This window comes from Raphanus sativus, chromosome 5 (genome assembly GCF_000801105.2).
Source record: "Raphanus sativus cultivar WK10039 chromosome 5, ASM80110v3, whole genome shotgun sequence".
Classification (NCBI taxonomy): Eukaryota; Viridiplantae; Streptophyta; class Magnoliopsida; order Brassicales; family Brassicaceae; genus Raphanus; species Raphanus sativus.
The window spans coordinates 20,520,302-20,532,736 of NC_079515.1; the positions used below are offsets into that span (position 1 = coordinate 20,520,302).

At 29.0% G+C, this 12,435-nt stretch overlaps 2 protein-coding genes across 5 annotated transcripts; one reads left to right on the forward strand and one right to left on the reverse strand.

The window, feature by feature from the left end:
* Positions 1-7,442: 7,442 nt before the first annotated feature.
* Positions 7,443-9,661, forward strand: LOC108863559 (E3 ubiquitin-protein ligase NLA). Its single transcript, XM_018638022.2, has 6 exons — positions 7,443-7,863; positions 7,957-8,204; positions 8,421-8,687; positions 8,923-9,060; positions 9,129-9,187; positions 9,290-9,661. Exons 1-6 carry the CDS (start codon positions 7,680-7,682, stop codon positions 9,393-9,395), a joined length of 1,002 nt encoding a protein of 333 aa, XP_018493524.1. The 5' UTR covers positions 7,443-7,679; the 3' UTR covers positions 9,396-9,661.
* Positions 9,662-9,739: 78 nt separating this feature from the next.
* On the reverse strand, positions 9,740-12,217 carry LOC108858474 (outer mitochondrial transmembrane helix translocase). Of its 4 annotated transcripts, XM_056986150.1 has the most exons (9): positions 11,998-12,217; positions 11,567-11,892; positions 11,367-11,465; positions 11,133-11,183; positions 10,863-11,042; positions 10,694-10,778; positions 10,534-10,618; positions 10,137-10,402; positions 9,740-10,060 (listed from the first exon to the last, which is right to left on the reverse strand). In XM_056986150.1, exons 3-7 carry the CDS (start codon positions 11,400-11,402, stop codon positions 10,608-10,610), a joined length of 363 nt encoding a protein of 120 aa, XP_056842130.1. In that variant the 5' UTR covers positions 11,403-11,465; positions 11,567-11,892; positions 11,998-12,217; the 3' UTR covers positions 9,740-10,060; positions 10,137-10,402; positions 10,534-10,607. The 4 variants fall into 4 exon arrangements, 2 of the variants coding, with proteins under 2 accessions (XP_056842130.1, XP_056842131.1); XR_008934370.1 differs by having other exon boundaries at positions 11,133-11,205; positions 11,367-11,892; positions 11,998-12,213; XR_008934371.1 differs by having other exon boundaries at positions 11,133-11,202; positions 11,367-11,892; positions 11,998-12,212.
* Between the last annotated feature and the right edge of the window lie 218 nt (positions 12,218-12,435).

Here is a 12,435-nt window from a genome sequence, read left to right on the forward strand (position 1 = left end):
TAGTAGATGAACGTGTTTATTTTAGAAACCGCTTTCTACTATACCATTTTCTGTAGAAGGCACATTCTACCTTTAGTAGAACGTATTTTCAAATTCTTATTTATCAACTTTTTGAAAAAAAAAAATACCAGCATGTGTATATAGGTGTTTTATTAATTTTTTATATTTTTAATATTTTTTTGATTCATAAAAGTATTTATTTCATTAGTTTTCAGAAATACAAAGGGTAAAAAGGAGAAAAATTAGACAAAAAATGATTTATACCAAAGGGACAACAACCTTGTTTTTTTTGTTCTGTATTGGCAATTTTCCCAAGAAAATATATATTTGACTAGCTTTATATTTTTTAATTTTGAAACGTCATTCCAATTGACCACTGGGCCTAAAAATGTCTACAACCAGTCGAATTGAATAAAATAATGAGCATTTTGCATGGTAAATGTGTAATGGTGTTCCTCACTTGTCGACATTTTTGAACTTTTTGAAAACACTCTCATTTCTATGTAACTGGACATGTGTTAATTAGATTTTAAAATAGTCACTATTTACAAATTCGATACGAATCTATCTTATTAAAACAGAAACATTCTGTTGGACCTAACATTTATTTTGTAAGTTTTTAAATTAAATACACATTTATACTTTATAGTTAAACATACATTAAATCACTAATGTTCATTTCTTTATACTATTATCCATGTTTCCAAACAATATACTTATTTCTTTATACTACTATCAATGTTTCCAAACAAAATACTTATTTCTTTATAATATTATTAATGTTTCCAAACAATAGAATTTTTATACTACTATCAATGTTTCCAAATAATACAATAATTAATCTTAGTTATTTTATATCTATCATTTTCTCTTTAAAATTTTGTAGAAACGTCATAATTTCATAAATTGCAAAATAGTAAACTTTAAAATTTTGATTATAAGATTACAAATTATGAAACTATTACAATTTAAATCTAATTAGATTACATATCGGTCATCCATCAGTTCAATCGGTTAGTCTCGGGTTTTAGTGATTTTTTAATATGAATATTTTAAAAACATAAATTAAATTATCAGATCTCCGGATTAACCGGTATAATCACAATCGGGTTGAATTTAAAAATACTGATTTAAATACAAAAATATTTTAAATACACACTCTTTAAAAATTACCAAAATATTTGTTAAATTATTACTGAAATTTTTCATCGTAAAATATCCCGCGCTTCAAAAGCGCGGGTCACAATCTAGTACTCTCTTGATAAGTAACTTCAAATTTCGTATATAATATGGAAACAAATGATTTAAGTAAGCTTAGATACAAGAATAGACGATAAGGTGTTTGCTGGATCAAGAAACGTTTAAACCAAGAGAACCAAATGAAAAATCACGATACTATGTCTTCACATTACGTCATTAATGTGGACATGTAATAAGAAATATGATTCATAGCTTTCTAGTAAACATTTCAGATTGCACACCACTCAGATAAAATAAAGAAGAAAATGCAAGTTGTCATTCCCACTTGAGCATCTTCCTTGAAACTTTTTAAAAGCAAAAGAGCATATTCCCGCTAATTTTGTTTGTAAGATTGAAAGGAACCACATTCTTTGAGGAGAACAGAAATATGAAATGTCAATAATAAAAAAATCAAAGGAGATTAAACTGAATCAACATTAAAGATAGTGTAACTAGAGAAACTTTGGACTTAGATCCCGAAACTATTTTAGCAAAAAAAAACTTTGGACTGAAAAAAAAAAAACTTTGGACTGGTGGGATGGCTGATAGAAAATTTATATTGTACATAATAGTAAAACCATATACTAATACAAGGGGCCATAAAGTTAGAAGAAACAAACTGCGCGGCTTGAAAATGATAAAAGCAAAGTTTTGGTGGCGAAATCCAAACCAATCTAAACTTCCAAGAAATTGTATTATATCTTTATTATTATCAAAAAAAGTTTCTAATTTGACCCCACCGAGAAGAAAAAAACATTCAAAGCGTATGCCCTTTGTCTTTGTGGTGGCATCTTTATCCTATGTTATCAGTGGATATTAAACTCCTAATATAGAGATATAGATCATGGAAGTTTTGTGTCAACTTATTTATTCATGGAATCAAATTTCACAAATTCATCACTTCTATAAACAATTTCAGTTAGTTTTTTCCAGTTTTATTGTACTAGATAACCAATATAATATACATTCAAGAATACACCCATTTAGATGTAAAAGTGATAATTATATAAATGTAACTAAAAGGGAAAAAATACTAAAACAATATTTAAAAATTAAAAATTACTATTTTTACTTATGTTACTAGACTAATGCTGTTTTTTTTTTGAAAATCATTAAACTCCATTATTTTTAGTAGTTAAACCAGTAACATTTCAAAAGATAATAATAATGAAAGTAAATTTTTGTAGATATAAAATCTACTTTCTTTTGAGATCTAGTAATTTGAATTTATGCATCTATAATAAAAAGTAATATTTAAGGCTGGTTTCCAAAAATAAAGAAGAGTAAATTAACTCCCAGACAATTGCTTCAAGTAAAATATACCAAAATTATTTCTAATCTGCTGTTTAAATTTTACAAAACAGATATAGTAGAAATTCTATAAATTAAAACTCGATAAATTAATAAAATTATAGATTAATAAATTTTTTTAGTTTCTAATTAGACTGATTTAAAATACGATACAAATCGATAAAATAATAAGAAGTAATTTTTAGAAAATTCTATGTATGTAAACATAGTTCTACTAAAATGATAAATTAATAATATATGTATGCATATTTTATATAAGTACGAACACGCTGTTGTATCGTTTATTTTATAATTATTTTATATTTTCTTAAATTTAATATATTTTGATGAAATATAGTAAAATTTATATCTAAACTATACTTAAATTCTATGAAAATTGAAACATATTTTACTTATACCAAAATACGATAAACTAATATAAATATCAAATTTTAAAATAATAGTATATATATACACTAAAAATCAAATATTTTCTTATTTTAAATAAAAAATATATCTTAAATTTTTTTTGAGCAACAAATATATCTTAAATTAAAAACAATCTTTTTTATAAATTAATAACTTTATGAATTAATAAAATACTATAATTCCAACAAAATTATAGAATTTTCAGGTATATGACTAACAAATTCAACAAAGCAAAGAGTCCTAAACTTCAGAAACCAGACATTCGCTCCCACGCGGCATTAAAAATTAGATCGCATGTGATTTGTATTCAATGTGGTCATCACAGGAAATCAGCCAATTCATACTTCAACAGAGGACCGCGGTCCCGATCAATACATAAACTCGTACCATGTGCTAAAACATACATCAACACGTAAAAATTTCAAATTTCATACATCAACTAACAAAATTCGGCTTTTACATACATTGACCGTTTATCTGTTAGTCAAAGAAAACCGAGTCTAAACTATCCGTTAAATATTGATTACGTGGATTTTTTTATATTTTAAATAATTAATAATTAATAAAAAATTCTAAAAAAAGGAAGAGAAGGGGATTCAAACCTGGGTCTATACAACACATCCACTGGCCTTTGAACCACTATGACAGACAAGATTTATTGATTATAATCTCCATAGATTCTATTTCTACCTAATAAATATTTCATTCAAATATGTCAATTCTCTCAAATAATTATTTAAATAAAAAATGAAAAAAAAATATTCTCTCAAATAATTGTTATCGAAATATATATATTTTTAAATTCAAACCTTTTATAAAAATAAATATTTCCATTTTTTCAATGTTTGAAATTTTTTAAAAGGCAATTCTCCTAAATAGACTATTTTGATATAAGAATAAAAAATAAAAAATAAAAACATGTAATCTGAAACTATAAAATAATTATTTTTTTAATAGGTAAAAGATCCTTATATCCTAGATATATAAATAGAAATAACTAAAAATAAATAAAAAAGAAAAACATATAATCTGAAACTATAAAAAATAATTTTGTATATAAGGATATTCATACCTATTAAATGAAATAAAATTGGTCATTTTCATCCCTAGTATCTTTTTGTGACAAAAATTTGAAAATAATCTATTTAGGAGAATTATCTTTAAAAATTTTCAAAACATTGGAAAAAAAACTGGAAATCTTTTTTTTTAATAAAAATTTTGAATTAAAAAGTTATATATTTCGACAAATTTTTTTTGAGAGAATAAACTTTTATTTTTCATTGTTTATTTAAATAATTATTTGATAGAATTGTCATATATGCATGAAATATTTATTAGGTATAAATAAAAACTATGGAGAATACAATCATTAAATCTTGTTTGTTACAGTGGTTAAAAGGCCAGTGGATGTGTTGTCTAGACCCATGTTCGAATCCTCTTCTCTTCCTTTTTTTAGAATTTTTTACTAATTATTAATTATTTAAAATATAAAAAATCCACGTAATCAATATTTAACGGATAGTTTAGACTCTGTTTTCTTTGACTAACGGATAAACGGTCAATGTATGTAAAAACCGAATTTTGTTAGTTGATGTATGAAATTTGAAATTTTTACGTGTTGATGTATGTTTTAGCACAGGGTACGAATTTATGTACTGAACGGGACCGCGGTCCTCTGTTGAGGTATGAATTGGCCGATTTCCCGTGGTCATCACTACATATACTTCTTTAATTTATGGATTTTTAATGTAAAAAACTCTCGACTAAGTTTGTTTTGGATAAAAACCCTCAAACTAAGTATTTAATGAAATAATTCATAAACTAACTTTATTTAATGAATTAAACTCTTTCAGGTCATAATTACCAGTAATACTGGTATATCTTTAGTTTAGGGGTTTTTACAAAGATTTTTAATGTGAAAAAGCCCTAAACTAAGTTTGTTTTGGATAAAAATCCTCAAACTAAGTATTTAATGAAATAATCCATAAACTAATTTTATTTAATGAATTAAACCCTTTCAGATCATAATTACCAATACTACTAGTAAATCTTTAGTATAGGGTTTTTTACAATAAGTAAACATAGTTGGAGAGTTTTACCATTAAAAAAAATCCAAAATATAATAACATTACAAAAATTAGTAACTTTAATTTTCAAAATTAGCATTTTTAAAAAAATTATATAGATATATAAGTCTGCTTTTTTTAAAAATCAACATTATATATGTATAAATTAAAAATGTAAAAACCCAAAATAAAAAAGAATATCTAAAAAGCTTTACATGTATTAAAAATTATCTAAAAATTAAAAAATGTAAAAGACAAGTAAATATAATAAAAAAATTATATCTTATCTAGTAACTTTAATTTTCAAAATTAGCATTTTTAAAAATTTCTATAAATATATGAGTCAGATTTTTTTAAAAATCAACATTATATATGTATCAATAAAAAATGTATAATTAAAGTTATACATATACAATGTTGAATTTTTTCAAAAAAAATCAGACTCATATATTTATAATTTTTTTTAAAATGCTAATTTTGAAAATTAAAGTTACTAGATAATATATAATTTTGGTATATTTTCTTGTCTTTTAGATTTTTAATTTTTTAGATAATTTTTATTACAGGTAAAGCTTTAGATAATTTTTTTTCTATTTTTGGGTTTTTACATTTTTAATTTATACATATACAGTGTTGATTTAAAAAAATCAGACTCACATATCTATATAAATTAAAAATTCCAATTTTGAAAACCAAAGTTACTAATTTTATATAATGTTATTATATTTTGGATTTTTTTTTAATTTTTTTATTTTAATGATAAAACCCCCAACTATGTTTACTTAATGTAAAAACCTCTAAACTAAAAATTTACCAGTAGTACTGGTAATTATGACCTGAGAGAGTTTAATTCATTAAATAAAATTAGTTTGGAGGTTATTTCTTTAAATACTTAGTCTGGGGGTTTTAACCCAAAACAAACTTAGTTGAGGGGTTTTAGTGTTAAAAATCATTTTTAGGATTTTTTACAATAAGTAAACATAGTTGGGAAGTTTTACCATTAAAAAAAATCCAAAATATAATAACATTACTAAAAATTAGTAACTTTCATTTTCAAAATTAGCATTTTAAAAAAATTATATAGATATAAGTCTGCTTTTTTAAAAAATCAACATTATATATGTATAAACTAAAAATGTAAAAACCCAAAAATAAAAAAATATATCTAAAGCTTTACCTGTATTAAAAATTATCTAAAAATTAAAAAATGTAAAAGACAAGTAAAATAATAAAAAAATTATATCTTATCTAGTAAATTTAATTTTCAAAATTAGCATTTTAAAAAAATCTATAAATATATGAGTCAGATTTTTTTTTAAATCAACATTATATATGTATCAATAAAAATGTATAATTAAAGTTATACATATACAATGTTGATTTTTTTCAAAAAAAACCAGACTCATATATTTATAGAAATTTTTAAAAATTCTAATTTTGAAAATTAAAGTTACTAGATACTCCCTCCGTTTCATATTATTTGTCGTTCTAAGTCTTTGCACACAGATTAAGAAAACATTTAATTTTACATATTTCCAAAATAAAAATACTATTACCAATACACATCAACCAATATAAAAATAGAATAGAGAATATTTTCAATAAATTTTGCATTGAAAACCGAAAACGACACTTATTTTAAAACAAAAATTTTGCTCTAGAACGACATATAATTTGAAACGGAGGGAGTAATATATAATTTTGGTATATTTTATTGTCTTTTACATTTTTTAATTTTTTAGATAATTTTTATTACAGGTAAAGCTTTAGATAATTTTTTTTTCTATTTTTGGGTTTTTACATTTTTAATTTATACATATATAGTGTTGATTTAAAAAAAATCATACTCACATATGTATATAAATTAAAAATTCTAATTTTGAAAACCAAAGTTACTAATTTTATATAATTTTATATAATTTTGGATTTTTTATTTTTTTTTATTTTAATGATAAAACCCCCCAACTATGTTTACTTAATGTAAAAACCTCTAAACTAAAAATTTACCAGTAATACTGGTAATTATGACCTGAGAGGGTTTAATTCATTAAATATTTAATTTTGGGGTTATTTCGTTAAATACTTAGTTTAGGGATTTTAACCCAAAACAAATTTATTCGAGGAGTTTTAGTGTTAAAAATCCTTAATTTATCATAACGAATCTATCAATTCATTAGTGTTTGGTAAATGGAAATTGAAATAGACCAATAGTCAATCTTTCTGTTAAATACAATAATCTCAGTTACGCCCTTCAATATATACACAAATAACACCTTTTAACAAGAGATATCTTCCCCAGCAACAAAAAAAAAGAAAAACATTTGACTTTTGCTTTTTAAGATTTTTATAACAGAAGTTATTTTCCGCCGACCTCACCACCTTCTTTCTCTGTTTATAAATACGTCTCTGTTTTTTTTTTCTCATAGTAAAGCCAACACGAGACGCAAGAGAGAGAGAGAGAGAGAAAGAGAGCCAGGGAGGAGAGAGAGAAAGAGGGAAGAAAAAATTCATCAGGGTTGTAGACTTGTAGTTTTCTTGATCAGATCTTGTTTGTTCAGGGCTGAGTTTGTTGATGGTCATCTAAATCTATAAGCTTTCTGTGTGTGTTCTGTTGATCATATTTTTGACCCATATCCATTTGGGAGAGATTGTGAAATGAAATTCTGTAAGAAGTATGAGGAGTACATGCAAGAACAGAAGGAGAAGAAGAATCTACCTGGTGTCGGCTTCAAGAAGCTAAAGAAGATTCTCAAGAAATGCAGAAGAAGAGATCATCTTCCTTCTCTTATTGCTTCGAGCAGTCAACAACATGGCAACAACTGTCCTCGTGAATGCACAGGTACAGTTTACCATTCTCATGAGAATCAAATCATGTCAAAAAGATTCAAAACACCATATAATGTTTTTTTTGTTCTTTAAACTCTTTGTGCAGTTTGTGATGGAACCTTTTTCCCGGAGCTTCAGAAGGAAATGGAGGATATAGTAGTATGGTTTAACGAGAATGCACAGAAGCTTCTTGAGTTACATTTAGCTTCTAGTTTCAAAAAGTGTCTTACTTGGTTCACAGGCAATACCCGCAAAACGAGCCATCTTGGTTTGATCCAAGAAGGCAAAGACTTGGTTAACTACGCCCTCATCAACGCCGTAGCCATTAGAAAAATCCTCAAGAAATACGACAAGGTTACCTATGAAATATTCTACAAGATGATCTTTAAACACTCTTTTATTTTGTTCTGTCTGACTTTCCAGACCACCTCGATCCTGATGTTTGAGTAATAGAATGATTTTTTAATGTAAAAATAAAATAAAAACTTCTTTATGTATTCAATTTTTTTTTTGTGCAAAAACTTCTTATGTATTCAATATGTATTAATATTAGTATCCTTTGCCGTGCAGATTCATGAGTCAAGCCAAGGACAAGCGTTTAAGACGCAGGTCCAGAAAATGCGAATAGAAATCCTCCAATCACCATGGCTATGCGAGCTTATGGCGTTTCACATCAATCTAAAAGAATCTCAGAAGGAGTCTGGAGCTGTTTTGGCTTCTCCTCCATCACTCCTTGGTGGTTGCTCTTTTATCTTTGATGATGGGAAGCCTTTTCTTTCCTGCGAGCTCTCTGATTCTGTTAAAGTTGACATCGACTTGACTTGTTCAATATGCCTGGTAAGCAATCTTAACATGACTTCAAAGGAATCTCAATGTAGTTGACCTCATAATAATCTAAAATAAAAAGATATTATCAGCCTATAATGATAAAAGTCTTCGCGTTGTTGTGTCAAAGTGCTGTTCCACTCTTCTATTTATTATTATGATAAAGTCTTTTTAGTATCTGGTTTGAAAGAATCTTTGTCCAAAAATGATATATTTCTTTAAAAAATTTAAAATGTTATATGAACAGGACACGGTGTTTGATCCGATATCATTAACCTGCGGTCACATATATTGCTACATGTGTGCATGTTCTGCTGCGTCAGTAAACGTAGTTGATGGCTTGAAAGCCGCAGACCCATCTGAAAAATGCCCGCTTTGCCGTGAGGTTAGTTAAGACACATTCTTTCTTGCTATGTTTCATGATCTTAATGCATTTCTCTGATGCCATGTCAGGTTTGCGTTTATAAAGGTGCTGTTCACTTGGACGAGCTCAGTATCTTACTTAAGAGAAGGTAAATTAATATACGACCAATCTCCTATATATATATATAGTCTTTATAAACCTGTCTTTTAGGGTACAAAACATGAAACATGATGTAAATGCATGCATGCAGCTGCCGAGAGTATTGGGAAGAAAGGCGTAAAACAGAGAGAGCAGAGAGGTTGCAGCAAGCCAAAGAGTATTGGGACTATCAATGTCGAAGCTTCACTGGAGTATAACCAACTTTATTTGTGTGGCATCTCAAGTTTGACACCAATACTTGAAGATCCTTGGTTTTGATTGATTGTCATCTAATAAAGAAAAGCTCAAACCTTATAATTATGATTTGCTTTCCTCTGCGAGTGTGTTTTGCATACACAGAGTGACCATTTGTTTGTGAAACTCTTAAGCATCCTATGCTATCTATAAGTTTGCATATGTTAATTAAGAACTTGATAACAAGATTGTTATAGCACATTTTATCAAAAAAAAAAAGATTGTTATAGCACACAATGAGCAGAAGACAACGATGTCATACACAATTCATAGCTTCTGTAGTGTTGCCACCGAATGCTGCATCGAGTTTACCCATAAATTTAAATAAAATTAGCAGTAAGATACCTAATCCTTCTGTATATGGAGTACATAAGAGCATCTACAAATAGATTGTACATCAATCTCTCAGAGGATTTAGAGAAATAAAAATAAATGACTCTTCTCTCTGTAAATAAATAACTCTTCTCTCTGTAAATAAATGACTTCTCTCTGTACACAACCTCTCTGTTTCTCTTTACATGAAGTAGCTCAGTGATGTCTTCTTCCTTGACCCCCCTTCTCCATATAGCTCGTTCCATTGCTGCAGCTCGTTCATGTTCGATGAATCAGTGGACACACTAGCACATACCTACAACACAAAACATCCCCTATTAAATCCCAATTCTTTGACCATATGTGAAACTATATGTTTCAGTCCCTCAAACCTGTTCATGTGCGGTCTTGAAATCATTCATGTTCAAGGGTCTAATGTCTGTACTACTATACAATTGGGGCATTGGTCGGTTTTCGGCTTGAGCCACACTTCTCTCCTGCGAGTCAAACAAATGTCCTGTTTGTAGCAGCTAGTACTAACACTCTTTCTTTATCCTTTGTGCGTAAGCCGTCCCAGTTTATCATGAACTCGTTCTTCATCTTTACGCATAGCTTCATGTTCCCCTGGATTCTCGCGTCTTCCCAACATGCTATCAACCTAGATTATTTCGTTTCCATTCAAAAAACATATTCAGAAGGCTTTAGAAACTGAAATGAGATCGTGCACAAAAAGACATTCAAAGAACGGAAAGCAGAGGAGATCTGTCTTTTCAAAGTCTTGCAACATACCTCAATCAACAAAAATAACACTTGGAGCTATCTTACTTGCTAAAGAGAAAACAGCTTTTACATACTTCTCTCCCTCACCAAACCACTGCAAGACAAACCTTTAAATGTCAAATTCAATCTCAGAGGAATCATAATTGACTCAGTTTTTAAGAAATAATACCTTGGCCAGCCTCTGTTGCCACCGCCTTTGCCAGCATCGTCTTCCCTGTACCAGGCGATCCAAACAACAGTATACCCTTTGTAGGCTGCATGAGACAAGAGTTACATTTCAGTTCCCAAGCAAGAGGGAGCGAAACAGGACATTTGAAATTGAAAAGCGATAAAGGTACCTTTGTAAGCTGGCCTTTGCCAAACAATTCAGGTCTCAGAAGAGGAAGCATCACCAACTCCTTCAAGGTGTCTTTCACATTTACCAAAGCTCCAATATCATCAAACGAAACACCAATATCCCTTGGAGGAATGACGACTGATAATAGTCTTTTTTCGAATTCATTCTCAGTAACAACATCCTGCAATGATATAGCATTGGTATTGTTAAAATCCAGAAGGAACTAGGTTTAGCCTAGGAGGCATAATGACACAAGGGTTATGGATATTACTTTGAGAGATTTCTTTGTGCTCTTGTTTTCGTTTTGAATCCCATCCAACACCTGCAGGCCATATGTGATGCTGCTGCAACACATGGGAAAAGGTCACTTTCAGAATAGATCACAAGTAAAAATTCAGATTATACTGCAGGCAGGGTCTATAATTCAGAATTCTTATTCAAAAAAGGTGTCCTTTAGGGTAGTAGAGAGAGCACTTGAGCAATAAGAGAGAAGTCCAAAAAATACCTGAGACTGCCTCAGTTCAGAAAGAAGACTGGGCATGGACTGATCTTTGATAGACAAATCGCATCATCCTCTTCGTCCAACAGTAAACACAGAGCCTCTCACGATGAGGGTTGTGAAAACGCAAGTAATTATTCAGCAGGAGGGTTAGAAACAAGACAAGTAATCGTTGAAAAAATCCCCACACTAGATCAACTAACGTACATTGTCGGCTAAATCCCCACTCGACTCAATTAACTGAACACCAACATGCAAACAAGGTATGAAACCAGACACACACTCACAAGGAGCCTTTTAGTCCATTTCGACTTGTCAGATTCAGACACAAGTTCTTCACCTAGCGGGAAAACATATGAGCAAAAAGACCAAAAAATAACTTTTAAGAAGGATAACAATTGCAACATGCAAAAAGCCTTGGACTTGCGGATTAAATCACTACTAATCTTGGGATCAGAAGCTCTCCGGACTTGGGAACCGGAATTTGATTTACAATCGGAACCTCACTCTCCGGTTTAGCCTTCTAAGGTTTCTTTCCATCAAAATAAAATAAAAAACTCAGATAAGAAGAGAAACTCTAAGCTCAGGAACCGAAATTCACCATTCCAATGGGGATTGATTGATACTACTATTATACCTTGGATCGTTTGGTAGGCCGTGATGGTCAAGTTTCTGGAGGAGGAGAAGAAGAAGAAGAGAGCCGCTTTGACGCCCAAGAGCTACGCCTCGTCTCCACCATCTCTAAAAACCAATCTCGAGATTTCGGAAGGAATGAATGTATGAATGATTTCACTGAAAAGTCAGTTTATTCTCTGCGTTATTCACTTATTAATTTTTTTTATACAACTGCAACTTCCTTCTCTTTTGTCATACTCTGCTAAAAACAAAACAAGGTATTCTCTTTTTTTTTTTTTGACAAAACAAGGTATTTTTGTCATTGTAAAACCGACAAAAAAACAAACTAATTTAAAACAAAATCAGCTCCACTTGAGCTTTTGACCAAAAATAAGTAGATAATTTAGTTTAGATATTTTACGGGAGTAGATTCTCTCTTAACTAGATTTTGATGTTTTCG

What these genes read in the sequence shown, in the direction of transcription:
- LOC108863559 (XM_018638022.2), top strand. Translation starts at nt 7,680, where the DNA reads ATGAAATTCTGTAAGAAGTATGAGGAGTACATGCAAGAACAGAAGGAG. An exon ending in CTGTCCTCGTGAATGCACAG is followed by an intron (nt 7,864 to 7,956) that starts GTACAGTTTACC and finishes CTCTTTGTGCAG; the next exon opens with TTTGTGATGGAACCTTTTTC. An exon ending in AGTATCTTACTTAAGAGAAG is followed by an intron (nt 9,188 to 9,289) that starts GTAAATTAATAT and finishes GCATGCATGCAG; the next exon opens with CTGCCGAGAGTATTGGGAAG.
- LOC108858474 (XM_056986150.1), bottom strand. Translation starts at nt 11,402, where the DNA reads ATGCCCAGTCTTCTTTCTGAACTGAGGCAGTCTCAG. An exon ending in CTGAACTGAGGCAGTCTCAG is followed by an intron (nt 11,184 to 11,366) that starts GTATTTTTTGGA and finishes TATGGCCTGCAG; the next exon opens with GTGTTGGATGGGATTCAAAA. An exon ending in GCACAAAGAAATCTCTCAAA is followed by an intron (nt 11,043 to 11,132) that starts GTAATATCCATA and finishes ATATCATTGCAG; the next exon opens with GATGTTGTTACTGAGAATGA.